At 48.4% G+C, this 18,014-nt stretch overlaps 1 protein-coding gene across 1 annotated transcript in view; it reads right to left on the bottom strand.

The window, feature by feature from the left end:
• The window catches only part of diaph3 (diaphanous-related formin 3), a 251,367-nt gene that overhangs the window by 35,771 nt on the left and 197,582 nt on the right, over positions 1-18,014 (bottom strand). Inside the window, exons 26-27 of the mRNA XM_035523093.1 lie at positions 12,369-12,464; positions 11,365-11,418 (exon numbers count right to left, since the gene is read on the bottom strand). Coding sequence (XP_035378986.1) covers positions 11,365-11,418; positions 12,369-12,464 — 150 coding nt within the window. The remainder of the gene's footprint in view (positions 1-11,364; positions 11,419-12,368; positions 12,465-18,014) is intronic.

Genomic DNA, 18,014 nt, shown 5'->3' with positions numbered 1-18,014 from the left:
GAGAGAGAGAGAGAGAGAGAGAAAGGGATGAAGTATTATCAAGCCACCCGTAAGCGTCTCTGATGGCGAGCTGCAGATTTGCCGGTCTGAAACACGACATGGAACACAAGAGGACGTTAATAACAGAGATGTTTGGGGAAGTCCCTCTGTGGGTCATTCTGGTGGATCAGAGAGGTGGGTTTTCCTAATTACACCTTGGAGAGAGGTGATCACAATGTGCTCTGCTCTAATGAACTGTCCCTGCCAGGCAAGACGCATGCTCCAGGGCCTCCAGAAGGATCTGCAGGTAGGGACCCGGGCACAGGACACGCCCACCGCATGCCCAGAGACCGAAACACTGGGCGTGTGCCTCGGTCTTCGTGTGGGCAGGATTTCGGTAAAGCGGGGGGGGGGGGGGGGGGGTATGCTTTCTCCAATAAACCTGGAATGAGCACGTACTGGATGTGGAATGGTGCTAGCCATGCCAGTGTTGATGTCTTGCCCTGCACAGAGTTTACACAAAACTAAAAAATATAAAGAAATACAACCCGCCGGATCCAACTCTCCAAGCCAATGGTGCAGGTTTTGGCAGCTCGGTATTCTAGTAAACAACACAAATGGGAGAAGCCAGTTCAGTCAGCCAGCCTTGTCCTCCGCTCAGAGCTCTCAGTGACTAATCTGTGCTATTGTGTAAACTTAATTTAATAGGAGGGGAAAACCCTTCTTGAGAACATGTTATTTTCCTGAGTGTTTGACACAGGCAGGTAGGCCAATCGTGATCCAGCTGCCCTTAATAATTTGATTGAGGTTCTGTTGTTTTTTGTAGTTTGACCAATCAGAATATGAATTTGGTGCTCACCGTTGCAACAAACGTGTTGAGACGAAACTGACAAGGTCGTCCGATTCTTTACTTCAGTACGCATTAAGACGCACGAGCAAGACAAGATGTAGCGCGCGGGATTTGACTGACTGACGTGTACTGCAGGTTTACAGTGGAGTTTCGAGGCTAATGTAGCTAAAACTATTGAAAGCACAGATACACAATTTAATGTTGATGAAACTGCAAGCCAAAATAATCATACACCTGTCTGTCAGTCACTGTCTCAAACCTCATCGCGTTACAAGTAACCTCACACAGACTGTTTTTATGGTTTCTGACCCAGTACACGTATCATATAAACATGGCCAAAAGCATTGCCAAAATGCAGAATTCGGGTGTTTGCTGTTATTTGGGGCCTAAACTTGAACTCAGGAAAATGCGCGAGGAAAAAAGATGTGCAATGAAACGGTTTTGATAGGACAAATCTCAGCAGCTATGTGACGAAAGGAGGGCGCCTGGTCGCGCAGTTCTGTGCCTGTGACTTTACAGATGCCTTCAGCTAACCATCCTCTGGGTTTGGTAGGTAAAGCGTCACTTGACAAGCCCACTGAGAGCAGGAGTGATTGTGCTAATTGCTAATTCATGTTAAGGCTGATGAGGACAGAAGAAAATGGAAATGGACATCCTATGCTTGACCTAGTTGTTCCCACTACCTCAGGAGCCATTGAGCGTATGGCCGGGTATTCGTCTAGGTCTACAGCTAGATCTACTGGCCCTAAACCCTCCCACCAACACAGCGGCACGTGCCAATTCAGGATTTAGCCGAGACGGTGGACCGATGGGGCTGGATGGGCAGTAATCATGTCTGATTGGTGAAGTAGTCACCTCTCCCTATCCCTGCCCCCCACCTTTCTGCCATGGGTCTGAACAACAAACCGTGCTGCTCAGCAAGCTGCGCCTCTCCTCGCGCTCCCAAATCAACTCCCACAGCCCACTCAGTCTCCATGACAACCGCGCAGGCACGGAGACGGGACCCGGCGAGCCGGCGACTGGGTCGGCAGTCAGCAGGGCCGACGAGCTCGTCTCGGATCAATCGCTACATTACGGGGGAGGTGAGGGGAGAGTAGGCAGACAGAAGGGAAAAAAAAGATGGAAAGAGATAGAGAGGCGAGAGAAAGAGAAAGAAAGAGACAGAAGGAGAGAGAGAGAGAGAGAGAGAGAGATGACGAAACAATCTCCACGGTCTGCACCCTTCTGAGCAATCCGGCAAATCAAATTCACACAAAATGTGCTTAAACAAATCAGGGCACTTTGAATTTTTCAAGCAGGGCCAATATTCTTCACATTTATTGCTTACTGCCGCCTGCTTGCTATTTGCACACACAATTCATCCTGTCTGGTCATAACAGGCCACTCCAAACGTCCAGCATGGGCGCTGGATATTAGCCACAGGTTTTGACTCTCCTGGACACAGGAGCAGGACCCCTCCCACGTGAACGTCTGCCTAACGTGGTCAGGAACGGTCCTAATGCGTTCAAGAACAGACCTAACATGGTCAGGAATGGGGCTAATGTGGTCAGGAACGTTCCTAACTCGTTAAGGAACGGTCCTAACGTGGTCAGGAACGGTCCTAATGCGTTCAGGAATGGTCCTCCAGTGCCACCCAGAAATCCTGGCTCGAGGAAAGGAGCGGCAAATGTCTGAGGGCAACGCCCATGAGCCGCTCCAGGATAAGTGAGTTATGGGAAAATTCGCAAAAATGCGAGTTTATTTAATCTTTTCCTCCTCTAACAATAACACCTTTCTCTTTTTTACCCATTTCTCTATTAGGGCAGAGAGCAGTTCGAATGCAGTCTGGACCTGCAGCTGTGTTTGGCCTCGTCTGGTGAAGATAAAAGCTCCTGGACTGTCAGCCAGGGCTGTGTGAAGCCTCCAACAGAGGCACGGAGGAACGGCTCAGACGACAGCCACAGAGCTTCCCAAACATGCAGTCACCCTCGTGATGGAGGACTTCCCACCCAAACCCCCCCCCCACCTCTCTTGGCTCCAGGTTTCACCCACTGCTTTGTGAATGGTCCCCACATCTCTCCATTTGGTCAGCATACATCAAGCCACTTTCGTCAGCTCCCAGTTTCCATCTACTGGCTCCTCAGTAATGTTGCGTCCTTTTGCTGCTTCCACCCTGGCGCTAATCAAACCTGTGCTCAGAGTCTCTCTGCACTCCTCCAGGAAACACAAAACCTGCATTAGGGTCAGCACGCAGGGCCATTGTGCCGAACACAAGAGAGGAAAGGGGAGCAATCAGAGATCAGAGGCACCCTACAGATCAGTCTAGACTGGGTAAATGGTCTGATTATGACGGTCTGATTATGTCTCAACAACGCATTCACACGTTCTGTTACCGTTTTTCTTCTCTGCTCAAGAAAAGTTTGTCTGATCCCGAAAAAGGAGGAAAGAGGCAGCGAGAAAGACTGACCGGGAGAGAGAGAGAGAGAGAGAGCGAGTGAGAGAGAGAGGAGAGGGGAGAGAGAGAGAGGAGAGGGGAGAGAGAGCGAGAGCGAGGGGGGGAGAGAAAGAGAGAGAGCGCGAGGGAAGGGGGAGGAGGGCGAGGGAGAGAGAGAGGGGGAGAGAAAGAGAGAGAGGATAAGTGATGGAGTTAGAGAAATGGACAGATATACAGAAAGAATTATAAAAAAAGATGAAAAAGGAGATAAGAGGTGGAGTGGGAGATCAAGGGAACGAGAGATCAAGAGAGAGAAAGAGAAGCAGAGAAAGCGCAGTGCACTTAGAGACCTGGTGTAAAGTATAATCCTCTCTGAACGTAGAGAAAGCAACTGTGAGGGAACGGCCCCGAGCAGAATCTCAACGCTTGGAGAGGAAGAAAGCAGAAAAGAAATAAATTAAAGAAATTGATGCTGCTTGTCTAGCAGCTACCCATACAGGATGCCAGCTTCGTCAGAACACGCCTCAAAACCCACCTCAGAGAAACCAGAAGAGCAGAAGAGACTCCGGCCGAAGCGCCGACGCTCGGCCCCGAGCCGGAGCGGGACAGCACGGCAGAGGGAGCCCACGGCGGAGACAAAAACCTGCTCGTTAGCCTGGGCGCCGGGCCACGGGTGGCACGGGGCTGCGGGGGGCTCCAGCTCAGGCTTTACTTGGCAGGACATTATCAGCAGGCCCTCGGCGAGACAGAGAAAGGGGCCTCTCTTCACAGACACGGAGAGACGCGTGTGGAACAGTGCATGGCTCCAGCCCTACGGCTGTTTATGCTCCAGTGAGGCCTCGGCAAATTTAAAGACTGAAATAGGACAAAGAACAAGGCAAAAAAGTTTCAAGAAGTTAGCAAAGGTTTTTAGGAGACGTTAAAGGGCGTGCAGAATCAGGAGATCACTTCCTCTGTGGAGGGAAGCACTCTGTGCAGGTCCATAGCAGTTCAGAGTTCAATAACTAGGCCAAGCTCATGCTGAATTTACCCAGGTGCCTTCCAGGTCCTACTACTCGAGGGCTGACACGTAAACTGTTTACAAGTGCAGGACACTGCCCCCCAACACACAGACACACACACACACACACACACACACACAACCATTGAAACAGACACGTGCACACACACACACACACACACACAACCACTGAAACAGACACGTGCACACACACACACACACACACACACACACACACACACACACACACAACCACTGAAACAGACACGTGCACACACACACACACACACTCATTCACATGAATGTGCATTAATATTTAATACCTCTGACATGCGGATTTTAATTAGCTCATCAACACTGCGAAAAACCTCTCCGTCACTCACAGCGATGTGCACGCACACACATACTAGATGCAACTAGTCCAGAGTTGTTGTTTTTTTTTTTAAAGGATTAAGGTCTGATTTTAACCTGCGTGATTAGATTTGCCTGCGAGTGTGTGCGTGTGTAAGAGGGCTTAGAATGGACAAGGGTGTGTTAAACCTGAAAGCACACGTGTGTGTGTGTGTTCAGTCAGTGTTTCTAACAGGCACTGCCTGAATTAATGGCTCACCCTAATGAAACGCGCAAGGCCCGTATGTGATGTGCAGATGATGTATGGCTTTGAAATACCAATAAATCAAGAGTTTTGACAGTCCAACTTTTAGAACAATGACATGTAACATCAATTAGAGAGCGAAAGGAAGAGAGAACAGTGCTTCTCTCTCCCCCCCCCTCTCTCTCCAGGACTGTCTCGCTCCCTCTCTTGGTCTCAGAGCCAGTGATTAGCTATTGCTTTCTCTTTTGTCTGGTTCTGTCATTTTTGCGGGAATAAAATACAAAGAATGCGGCAGGGATCTCCAGCTTTGATGGTAATCTCTAATAAAGCCTCTTACACAAGGCTACGCTGGATAACCCGCTAACCCATTCGTTATCGGCCAGTAGTTTCTGAAAGCAAGTCATACATGTAAAAAATGAACAAAGAAATAAAACACCTCACATATGGTGCCCATTTCCATGGTCTGCAGTATACAGTATACAAAAGTAAGTGCACCCCTGTGCAATATCACAAACGTCAAATAATTCAAGTGTTCCGTCCTGCAACAACTGAATTACCTGCAAGTTGAACCCTAGGCCATGCACGCTTACATAAAATTAAAAACTAAAAGTTTGGATTTATTATTATTAAACTAACAGCTTAGGTTTCCTATAATGAACATTTAACAGTTCAGATTTACTATTTTAAAAATGCAGGCAGCAGAAGCTTAGAGGAACAAATGTCAGTCCACCTCAGTCTTTACTGAGAGATCTTTACTTCATTTGTCCGTCTATTTTTGATGACTGACTCTGCCCTCCTCAGCTGGGAGGAGGAGACCAGTGTTGCACACATTTATGGAGAGATGTTCTGCCAGTGTTCATTTCCAGCTACACGTTGTTGGAAGGGCTGTGCTGCTCTATTTTTCTCTTTAAAATATCCCAAAGGTGTCAGGCCATACTTGGACAGCTCTTTTTAAAAATATTTTTTTACAAATGTTTTTCTCCTTTAGTATATTTTTCCTGATCTTGTCCGTATACTTCGTATAATTATCTGCAACACCTTTTGCTCTCATGCAGGCCCATTCCACCACTCTCTGAGCTCCGGGCCATACTGTCTGGACCGCATGTTCACTGGGGTTGTCCGGACCAGATTCACGACAAGCAAACCGGACCCCAGCTGAGCATAACTCATTTATACTGGTCTCAAGTCTCCAGAGTGTCGCATTATTCATCAGCCTTCTTTGCATGTTCTTTGGCAAAGTGTAATCTAGCAGTTTTGTGCTGAAGAGATACCAAAAGCCCACCCTCCCCCCTTAAACCAGGCTTTGGCAAGTTACAATTCTGTGATCATCAGATTCACTAAAGGAAAACCTGCCTTGTATTTGAAACATGTCCTGTCCAACCAACTCTTCAGGCTATAGAGCGGCATGCAAACTGAATAATTTAATATGGTATAATTATTTGTACTTCTGCATACCACACACACACCCACACACACAAACACACACCCACTCACCCACATACATACACACACACCCCTTCATCACAATACCCGTGACCTTTATGAAATATACATGCGGTGCTTTCTTTCCCTGTGCTTTAATGTTGCACACGTGTCTGCGCTCACAGCGTCTTCCATAAAGCCTGATCCATCACGGCAACCCCGGTGGAACAGCAGTGAGCTCCTGCCGCCCGTGCTGTACGGCTCTCTGAGCACCACTGTTTCTTAAAGCCTATTAAAACAGGCAGGAGCAATTACTCTGACACGGGAACATACTGAGGAAGAAGTTCATATCACAGAGAGCCCCTCTCTCGCTCTCTCTCTAGCTTTCTCTCTCTCTCTCGCTCCCCCAGGGCATTTTCCATCTCCAGTATCCATGGCCACCTCAGGAGAAAGCCAGCCTGAAAGCTCTCCAGTAAAGCCCAGGGAGAAAAATCATTCATGTGATGGTGTGAGGTCATCCAATCGGAGAACCACGTCACAAACACTGTACTTAAAGTAAAGTGTTCCTAAAATCAACAGACACCGTGTGTCTTGGTGAGAGACCTAGCAGACGTGCTGCAGACAGAAGTCGCCACCTTTCTCGCCAAGTTCTGGATTTAGGGTCTCTAATTCCAGCAACAACACTGGAAGCTAAACAAACTCCATGTGAAAGATCCACACGCAAGCCCCGCCTCCTTCCAGCATGCCCATTACAACCGCGCCTTGAAAATCCACTAATTAGTACAAGACTTTTATCTTTTAATACTGAATACATTTAAGAGTGAATATAACAACCTGGTTAGCTGAATGCAGACTAAGCCGCATTTTCATCTGGAATCTATTAGCTCGTAAACTGCCGGAACGTTTCTCGGGTGTGGGCTAGTGGACCGTTTCAGATTAGGCAAGATTAAGATTCAGATTTACAGCAGGAAAGGAGCGGTCCGTGGCATGTGTCCGTCAAGCGCGTTCATAACACCATTAGTTACGCTCGGTGCGCTTTCACTCATCTGAGCGTGAACATTCCCCTTCTTCCATTTAACAAGCACGAGCTGACCTTTCCCGGACAGCCGCAAATCAATTTCAGGCTCTAATTCAAAAACTATATGTTGCGCAATCATCGCGAGGTTTGGTATTAATAAGGCAATCATACTTAATGGCTGTGTGAAGGGGGAATGAGCCAGGCTGGCCAATGGCACGCCTGGAGCAGGTGAGGATCCTGCTTCTCTAAGCCAGTGTTGTGAATTCAAAGCTCTCCATGTGGGCAAATACAATCACTCCATCACTCTTGAAGCTCAATCCCTTTCACACACCCCCTCATTCTCTCATTCTCTCTCTCTCTCCCTCTCCCTCTCTCTCTCCCCCCCTCTGTCTCCATTTCTGTCTCTAATGCCCTCTCGCTTTCTTTCTTAGGTCTTCTTATCATAACCCTGGTCATTCAAGGCATAAAGCCCCTTTTCTCCCATGAGGAGAAAGATGGGGTTTCAGTCACACTTAGCTGCTATAAGTGTTGCCTGAGGCTTAGACCAAAAGAGAAAGTGTGTGTGAGGAGAGCTAAAGAGAGGAAGTGTGTGAGGAGAGCTAAAGAGAGGAAGAGTGTGAGGAGAGCTAAAGAGAGGAAGAGTGTGTGAGGAGAGCTGAAGAGAGGAAGAGTGTGTGAGGAGAGCTAAAGAGAGGAAGAGTGTGTGAGGAGACCTAAAGAGAGGAAGAGTGTGTGAGGAGACCTAAAGAGAGGAAGAGTGTGAGGAGAGCTGAAGAGAGGAAGAGTGTGTGAGGCGAGCTAAAGAGAGGAAGAGTGTGTGAGGCGAGCTGAAGAGAGGAAGAGTGTGTGAGGAGAGCTGAAGAGAGGAAGAGTGTGTGAGGAGAGCTGAAGAGAGGAAGAGTGTGTGAGGAGAGCTGAAGAGAGGAAGAGTGTGAGGAGAGCTGAAGAGAGGAAGAGTGTGTGAGGAGAGCTAAAGAGAGGAAGAGTGTGTGAGGCGAGCTAAAGAGAGGAAGAGTGTGTGAGGCGAGCTAAAGAGAGGAAGAGTGTGTGAGGAGAGCTGAAGAGAGGAAGAGTGTGTGAGGAGAGCTAAAGAGAGGAAGAGTGTGAGGAGAGCTGAAGAGAGGAAGAGTGTGTGAGGAGAGCTAAAGAGAGGAAGAGTGTGTGAGGAGAGCTAAAGAGAGGAAGAGTGTGAGGTCCTAAAACCCCAAAGATCAGACTCTTCTTTTCCCCTCCACCTCGCTCCCAATAAAATAAATAAATAAATAGATTTTAAAAGGCCCAGCAGTGTGCTTAACATGTGTATGTATATGTGTGTGTCAACCTAAGCTTTAAGAAACCTGCTTGCTAGAACTATGCTAACAAAGACCAGAGAGCTGAAAGGCGGAGTCTGGCTGCAGATTACAAATGGACTTCAAAAACTGGGCTCTTAAACTCTCAGAGCTCCCATGTAACCAACAGCGTTACATATAGAAGCACAGGCTCAGATCAGTTCATCCTGCCTCCGACTCTCCGTGCAGAGCCTATATATTTCCTGCACCACACACACACACACACACACACACACACAAAATCTCCCACACGCTCGCCCACCCACAGTGCTGACAGAGCGGCTCCCTTCACACTAATGGCTACACTGCGAACTGACCAGTTCGCAAAGCTTTCTGTGCTTAATTACAGTATCTTCTTGTGCAGATGTTTCTGTTTTAATTCTCTTTGCTGCTCCACTGGAGTGTAAAACGCCAAACTCAGGAGATCAATTAGTTAGGGGTGTTTACAGTGGGGAGTGGTACGAGTGCAAGGATGGGAGGGGTGCTGACCAGCTATGTTTCACACTCACTGCTTAAGACAATGAATCAGTCACTCCTGTAACAATGGAAAAACCGTGCTAAAGACTTATACAAACACACATGATCTCCAGATATGTCTGCACGCGCACAGCTCCAAGACAGCGTTTCTCTCCCTCCCAAACACACCCATCCACCACATGGATATCTCTCACACCAATTACAATGTGTGTGCATGCCCACACATGTACGCATGATCGAACACGCATGCAGACCACGAAAAACACGTACACAAGTCCCTCCTACCTGGCAGGGATCTCCAGAGAAATGCACAAGCTGATCTCGCAGCGCTGTGGAAATAACAAGTAATTAAACGGAGGCTGGGAGGTAGGGCACTGAGAGAGCAGGGCCGGGGGCCGGGGGCCGGTGCGTGCTCGGGGTGAGCGAGGGTGACACTCTGGAGGGTTATTTAAAAAGCAGATGGCAGAGTGAAAATGAAGATGAATGGGACAGAGGCCCGGTGCGAGACGACAGCTAATTAGCCAGGTCTGTACTGAGGCCTGCGCCGATGCCGCAAAGCCTGGGGCTCAATTACTCAGCCAGGCCATGCTGACATCACGGGGACAAGGACAGTCAGTCTCCCATGTCCCTTCACCATGGCCCCAGACGACCACGGTTCTCCCAGGGGTGTGTGTGGGGCGCTAGCTGTCTCAGAATGCAACGTGCCCTTGGTATCTTTTTGCCGGGGGGGGGCGTTCGAGTGTAGTGGCACACTCACAGAGAGATGATATCACAGGACAGGCACTTTTCTGCCTCCTCTCACCCCCTAAATAACTCGCTTATTCTCTCATGTCTATTAAATGTTCCTCTTTATTTCTGCCCATTGGTTTTGTAATTTTAGAAAAGGAGAGCGAGAGAGCGAGAGAGATTACCAGTGCCATGGGTGGAGCGTGGGAGGAGAACACTGGGTAATTGTATTCACGTATGCTTGCTGTACCAGGTGCAGCGTCCTATTAAAAGCAATAACAGGGTAATAAGGTTACTGCTTAATTTTTTAAGTGCCTCAATAACGATTACGGCGCATCCTTGACGAGGCAGCCATTGTTGATTATCTTGTGTGCTGATGACACAAAACATTCCTGCCTCCTCCATACATCATATTGGGAAATTCAATTTAGAGTCATTAGCATTTCAATATCTCCACGAGAAGACTGGTAACATGGAGGTATTCAGCACTTAGCACGTCTCTGCAAAGACACCGCAGAGCCTGGCTGTTAGATCTGGAAGATGCTGTCATGTCTGGCTAAGCTGCACTTTCTGTCCATTTAACGAGTTTAAGTTACTACACACGGTAACGCGGCGATAAAAAGGCATGAGACGAGACTTTTACCACGACGTTCTCCCAGCCAGACAACCATATGCCACCTGCCAATGTCAAATCGCAGCACTGAGAGAATGTGGATCAAAGGCCTGGTGTTCGACAAGGCTGACAGAGGAGAGGAGGAGAGGAGGAGAGGAGGAGAGGAGAGGAGGCGCGGTTCTTGAGCGAAGCCCTAAGCCGTTGCTGCCACCAGGGTTGGAAAACCTCGAGTCTTACCAGGAAGGCAGTGCAGGGACGTGTCATTCTGACAGGTGGGCGTTCAACAAGTCTCCGTGGGCAGCCCCCGAACACATTAACACTCAGTTGTCACAGGAGCTAATGCATGCACATTAGCAACAATCCCCACTCAGTAAAAAGCTCCAACACCCACGCAAAAGAGCCAATCAGTGAGCAGACAGGCTGGGAAGGCTGCGAGCGACGTGATTGGCTGGAAAGACACAAAAGGTGCTTCTTAAAGAGAAGTAGACTGATGTCATTCAGTAGCAGGCAAGAGAGTTTTTTTTATTTTATTTTGAATTTTTCTTTTTGCTATTAAACTGTGATACTTGACCAGACAAACAGCCTTAATAAAAAGACCTGAAGTGGTTTCAGAGCCAGTTCAGATGATATAAAGCAAGATTTTAAAAGCAGAGTGAGGATTTTAAAATAAAGGTAACAGAGACAATGATGCAAATTTTTTTCTGGCTTAATGAATGGTCATGTTTCACAATCATAAGTTTAGAGGGCATTAGAAAAGCTGTTTGCTCAGTCTCAGTTTCCCATAGAGTGTGAAGAATGAGGAGTTTCTCACAGCCCAGACGCTGAAAGATGCAGAAAAAGACGCGTAGCATTAATGAATGAGGACAGAGGTTAGACGGCAGTGTTAACGAGAGGCGGGCGAGCGTGCGGCCAAGAGGAATGTTCTCCTCCCTGCTCTTGTTACCGTGGTTGCAGTCCTTCAGGACGGGCCTTGGGACGAACGTCTCCGTCGGTTCATCTGCGGAACACCGGGCAGTCCAGCATGAGGGTCAGGGTGAGACGCAGACGCGAGCGCACACACACACGCGCACACACACACACGGCGTTGATAATGTGCACTCTGTGGAGACGGGCTGATTTCACCTCGGCTCTGGGCCAGACAGTGATTGCAACGCTCTGTTAGTTAGGTTATGATTCTCAGGACTCTCGACAGGCAGCTGAATTTTTTCCATGGTAGTGGGATGCGGGCTGATCACTGCACACAGAAAGGTGTCGGGGTCTTTGTGCCTGGCTGGCGGGGAGCTGATATGGAGTTCTTGTTCTTCTCGATGTTCTTGCGGCTCTATTGGACAATGGCTGCGCTAGGTCACATAATGGTAACGCAGCCCCTTGGCTCTAAAGACGTATGGCTGACGCTCGTCAGGTATTGATTTCATCTCGCAGTACACCAGTACACCCCTGCACTAGTAGCAATCGGGGTTTTTTTGCTACCACATTGATTTAGGATGGACTATTCATTTAAACTCCATGCACCTTTCCACACCCATACATGGGGGGTACGTTTGCAGATGAGCACACGTGTGTGTGTGTGTGTCCATGTCTGCACGTTTATATGCATATGTGCGTGACTTACTGAGCTGCCGTGTCGTGAGGAATGGGCCATATTGCCAGGGAGCCCAGAGCCGGTTGTACTGGAACGTTACCTTGCATTACCTGGGGGGGGGTAACCGGCATTGGCGCTCCACACTGGCTGTAATGGTAAAGTATTACACACACTGTCTGCCTGTTTAGAAGCAGAGGTCAGGGTGAGACTCATGGCAGGAGACGCCAGGAGACAGGCTGGCGAGAGAGAGATGGGGTTTTCTAGATATGGGGATTAGTGAAGGCAGGGCGCACGTGAGCACAGGAATCATAAACTTGGGGAAGGCAGTGTTGGACACGGGAGAGGAAGACCACGCTGAGCCTCACCGCATGTCCTGGGGCCTCTCCTCCGCCGCTCTCGGAAAGCGGCTCCTGACTGCAGCGCTTCAAGCAGGCTGTCCATCACACCAGTCTCTTCCTTTTCTACAGGGCGAGAGAGAGAGAGAGAGAGAGACAAAAAGCGTTCAGACTCTGTTGGGGTATTTCTTTCCTGTTTTCAGCCTTGAGTGCGGGTTTCCACAGCGATGCCAAAAGACTACAGGTACTGGGCCCTGGGCACTACATCAGGATGGAAAACCTGGAGATTTGAGAAGCAGACAAGCCCCTGACTGCCTCATACATCACCTTCTGAGTCTCCCGCTCCAAACAAATCCACTGCATTTGTGCCTGTGACGGCCTCCTAAAAAACAGACGTGGCGCGCTGCTGTCGTGGAGCCCTTAGCCACGGGCTTCTGTGCAGCAGGGCGCCAGAGGGGAGAGAGGAGACGTGAGGACACGCAGGCCTCAGCAGAAAAACCAGGCGCAGGCCTGGAACTACATCACCACGGACTCTCACAGTCCAGACTGTGCGGCGGGTCCCCCCCCCACACACACACACACACAGGCTACACCAGGGAGAGAGGTGTCGAACCTCGTCCGATACTGCAGTGTTAAAACAGCAGTCTGTTTAGTGAGCTGCTTCTGCACATGAGGGGATCTTCACACAGATAAGAAACACAGACAGACAGAAACAGACAGACAGAGAGTCACAAAGAAGACTGGTCACATGCTTTTGTGGCGTCATGTGCAAACTGACTGGGGGTCTGTTCCTGAGTCTGCAGGCCTCCTGCACGGCTATATTTAGGACCAGTGTGTTGACTCTGGACCGCATGTTGTCCAGCCCGACAACCAAGGGGCGCCGTCTTAGGGGATCAGACCGGGGAGCAGGGCGATGGACTGCACAGTGAGAGTGGAGTGTGGGTAGGAACAGATCCAGCGTGATGAAAGACACTGGAGCAGTGTCGACTGCAGCAGGATTCCCTCAGACACAGAGGAAGAGGAGATTGCTCACCCCACACGCACAGACACACAAACTGCTGTTTTAGCATCTTCTCTCCCTCTCTCTCTGTGACGAATGCTGAATTATGAATGGTAAATAAACCAAACCCACCATTGAGTTTGTTTACATTTGACTAGCAGTAGTTTTTTTCTCTCTTCTTTTTTGGCTGCCCTAGTTTCTGTGCAACTTTCTGCTCAGACCTGCTTACAGAGCCTGAGTTACTTTACTGAGTTAGTGAGCTGAGCGTTTGTCTTGGCTTCAAGCTTTGTCTAATGAGAGACTTGACTCAAACATGGCTCCAGTCTCCGACGCCATGACAACCCTCCGATCGCGGCTGGTTCTGACCCCATTCTTACATTAGTGCCACACACCTGACTGAGACGAAAAGAGACACGTTGGGAAACCTTGAGCTCACACGACATCACATTTTTAATGTTAAAATGTAAAATGATTATATTTACATTTATGGCATTTTGCTGACGCTTTTATCCAAAGCGACTTACAATTATGACTGAGTACAATTTGAGCAATTGAGGGTTAAGGGTCTTGCTCAGGGGTCCAGCAGCAGCAGTGGAGGGCCTTCACCACTGAGCTACCACTGTGATTATATTGCAGACAGTCCAGCTCATGGGCTCTCAGCTCCAGTTCTGCTCCAGCTCGTGGGCTAATCACTGTGTCCTGGGAGAGCTGGACCAGGTGTGCTGGACAGTGGGTCTGCAGGGCCGGACCAGAGAGGTCCAGCTCCAGCTGAAGGGTATGGGTGCCCAGTGATGGACTTCAGAGGACGCTGTCAGAGGAAATGTACGCGGATGATGCGAGTTCTGCGATCGTGCCTGGAGACCTAGGGTCCGCCCTGATTTGATGGGCTGGTAATTATGGCAGCTGTGTAGCCAAACTGAGCAAGAGACCAGTGGCAAGCGACCAGTCCACAAAGCAACAGCTTCCGAATGTAACTCCTAGTCAAAATTCTGAGTGCAATTCCTAGTCAACAGTGCAAAAACAAATGAAAAGCAAATAAGCCTCTTTGTTCAGCTACAAAATCCACGAGGCTCCAACACGATGCCATTGCCGGATGGAGAGGACAAAGAGTCGGATATGTACGGAGGATAAGGTCTGTCGTTTTTACCATTCTAAAGGGTTATGTCCTAGAATGAAGGACTCGAACACGTTGGTCTGTATATTTCTACACCTCAGCCTTTGCAACAAACAACCATACATGTCCCATCTGCAGTTTTTCCACATTCCACAAAATAAAAACAATTTTAAAGTCTAATTAAAGTATATTTATCATTTTAAGGTAAAAACACCAACTAAAATTACCGATTACACAAAAAGTGGAAATAGCTGATGTAGTTTTTCTTTGCAGGGGCTCAATTACCAGCATTTCTTTATTACATTTGCTCTCAACATCTTGCGTTAATCAAATCCCGTCTCGCTGTCGCCGGTTCCTGTCTTTAGTGAACTCCCTCAGCTCTTTCTCGCACTGCCCCCGAGGTACTTCACCACACACTCCCCTGCGTGGTAACGACGTGGGTTTGACGTGGGTCATACACCGTGTGCTGATTGAGTGATTGTCAGCACATTGTACAGCGGTCTCTGTCCACAAGGTAAGTTTAAAGGCCTCAATAATTTTGGGGGCAGATAACACAGCAGGGGGGTCGTTCTCAATCAGCAGCTATTCTTCCACTCTGTGGCGGGAACAGAGAGGCAACTAGATAAGTAATTAAGGGACAGGAATGATACTATTGTATGGGGCTTTCATGACAATCTGAAACGACGCGCTCACAGCGACAGCCTCCATCACACACAGATCCATCACACACAATAAGAGCACTGCAGCCCTTTACAAGATAGCCTTCAATTATATATGGCACTGAACCTGAGAAAGAGTGCGCGCGCACGCGTGTGTGTGTGTGTGTGTGTGTGTGTGACTTGCTCATATTCGGTAATTAACGAATCATCAGCGGCTCCAAGTTTGCACAGAAATGAGAGGGAGGGTTGGGGGGAATAATGTTTTTTAAATAAAAAGCACCCTCTCTCTCTCTCTCTCTCTCTCTCTCTCTCGCTGACGTAGATGCACGCACGCGCACACGGACACACACACACACACACACACCATCTTGCGGAGCCTGTTTCACTGCGTTTGACGCGGTGGAGGTGGAGAGGAGTAGAAAGGAGGTGGCTGGTGCTACTATTTTTACTCAGCAGCGGAGGAGCAGCGGAGTAACGGCAGCTCCCAGGCCAGGCTAACCAGAGCGTGTCACTCACTCACTGCTCTGCTCACAGCAGCGGCGGTCGGACCCGTAAAGAGAGAGGGAGGGGTAGCAAAGGAAGAGCGTGACAGGGGGTGGTAAAAGTTACGGCTCGAGGTTGAGGTGAGGGGAGAGGGGTATGAGTGGAGGCTGAGGGGCGGGAGGTGAGCTGAGAGACAGAGAGAACAGAGGTGGGAGAGGGATGTGGGAGCACATTTAGGAGGTAGTAGGTGCCTATGGCACGTGGAAGAACAACTGATATGATACCCATAGCACTCCTGCCTCAAGACTGAGCACCCTGCGACGGACACACACACACACACACACACACACACACACAATTTAATCTCAGCCAATCTCACCAAAACAATGACAAACCGGCGAGCCTATGAAATCAGCCCAGCACACATCGAACTCTTAATCTGGAGGCAGGACACAACCCCAGGCACGTGGACGATCACGCTATGGACACCAACCCGTTCGCCGCTGCTGCAGGAACACGGAAGACCGGACAGACGCGCGGCGGACGCGCGGTGCAAGGGCGGCGGAGGACCAGAAAGAAATCAGGAGCAAAAGAAGGAGACGGCAGGAGCGATGAGGGGAAAGACACGGCCGCCCGCTGGGCTCCTGATCGAGCGTCTAATAACGGGGAGAGGAAGGAACAGAGTGTGAGGGAGAGAGATACGGGATGATTTAGTGGCTAGCGGCCAGGCTCTGGGGCTGATTACTGACCACTCGCAACGCCTGCCTCACTTCCCTTTTCATAAAGCCAAAAAAGGCTATTCAACAACAACAACAACAACAACAACAACAACAAGCGTAACAAATTAGTTTAATCTCCTACAGCAGACGCTAGCAGGACTGCAGTCAACACGCACAGAGTGGAGAAACCGCACGCACGTCTAAGCCATTTCTCAAAGATAAGAACAGACGTCGCCTCAGGAACTGCCGGTGAACCTACGACCGGTCCAGTCCCACTTGGACGCGAAGATGAGGAGGGTATATGCACAAACGCAGCGGGCAGATGCCCGTTCAGACCGCGCAACCTCCGCTCAGACGCGCTGGCGTGTCGGACGGAGGCAGAGAGGTCCCCCACACCGTCTCATGCTTTAGCATTTCATCTGGAGAAGAAAGAAGCCAAGAGTGCCCATTCAAGGCTTCTCATCAGCGGGAGACTTTCAATTACCTCCCCTCTGACCTTTGGGCAGCCACGTGTCCCCTTCCAAATCCAGTCTGCCTCCCACATTATGGCTTTTGGACAGACCCACAGAGCCAACCCAAGCTTCCTTCTCCGACCCGTATTTGGCAAAATGCCATCTGCCAGTCCAATCTGACAGCTGTGCTTCCAGATTTTAAAGTCATTGTTGGATCTTAAAAGGTCAACTACTCTCGTTATTCTTTTCTTTGGCAAAGCGCTAAAGTTTGTTGAGATTTCTTTAACATGCAGGAGCTACTCCTGACAGGGTCTTCTAGACACGATGCCCCTTTGAGGACAGGCCAAGTGCCCGCTGTTTCTGAACTACAAAGTCAGACTACCGTATTCTGTATTAACTAATCAATTTTGACAATTTGATCCGTAGCAAATTAGTTAATTGAAAGACAAATCTGTCAATTAGATTTTTGATTAACTGAATTATTGCAGCAATTTAAGATGAATTATTAAAACAACTTTAAAATGTCTTGAAACAATTTTAAGGGGATTGATGTGGTTTGCTTAGAATACGCAAAGACAACATAATTTGTAATACACAGCAATAAACTCAACAGATGACCTAATACATGAAAGGGATAAATTTAAAAGTTTGCTTTGTCACTGGAAATGAGTTAAATTGGGTTTTCAACACTTTATTCCCTAGAGTATAATTTCATTTTTATTCATAAGCTTTATCTTATATATTTAATTTTGTGATTTTTAATCAGAATATCAGCTTGTAAAATTCAAAATTGTACTCACTCGATAGTACTAAAACTTTTATTTTCACAGTACTCTCCTGGGCCTAGTTACTAAGAACCTGAGCACTGCTAGTTTATTTCCTTAGTTATTCAGTTTCTTGCTCATTCATAAAAAAAACAAAACAAAACAAAAAAAACCTGTGTCAAATTATACATGCTTACAGCCTACTGGTCACAACATTCAGGCTTAATTTAGGAAACAGAATAGCAGCCAAAACGACTGGTTTCAACAAGTTACAGGTAATATAGGACAGCTTTCCAGTGCGAGCTTCAGCTCTGGCGTCACATAGACACAGCACTGAGACAGCTTTATCCACTGTCTAGAATCTGATCTACATACCAACAGTACAAAGCTCATTTCAAATAGACCCTCGAAGGCCTAGAATATCCATAATAAGTGCTGCATCTGACAAACTCTATTAACCACAACAAAAGTGTGTCCCAAAGAGC

This window comes from Electrophorus electricus, chromosome 26 (genome assembly GCF_013358815.1).
Source record: "Electrophorus electricus isolate fEleEle1 chromosome 26, fEleEle1.pri, whole genome shotgun sequence".
Lineage (NCBI taxonomy): Eukaryota > Metazoa > Chordata > Actinopteri > Gymnotiformes > Gymnotidae > Electrophorus > Electrophorus electricus.
The sequence above is the reverse complement of the archived record's forward strand: the minus strand, read 5'-3'. Positions and strand labels throughout refer to the sequence as shown.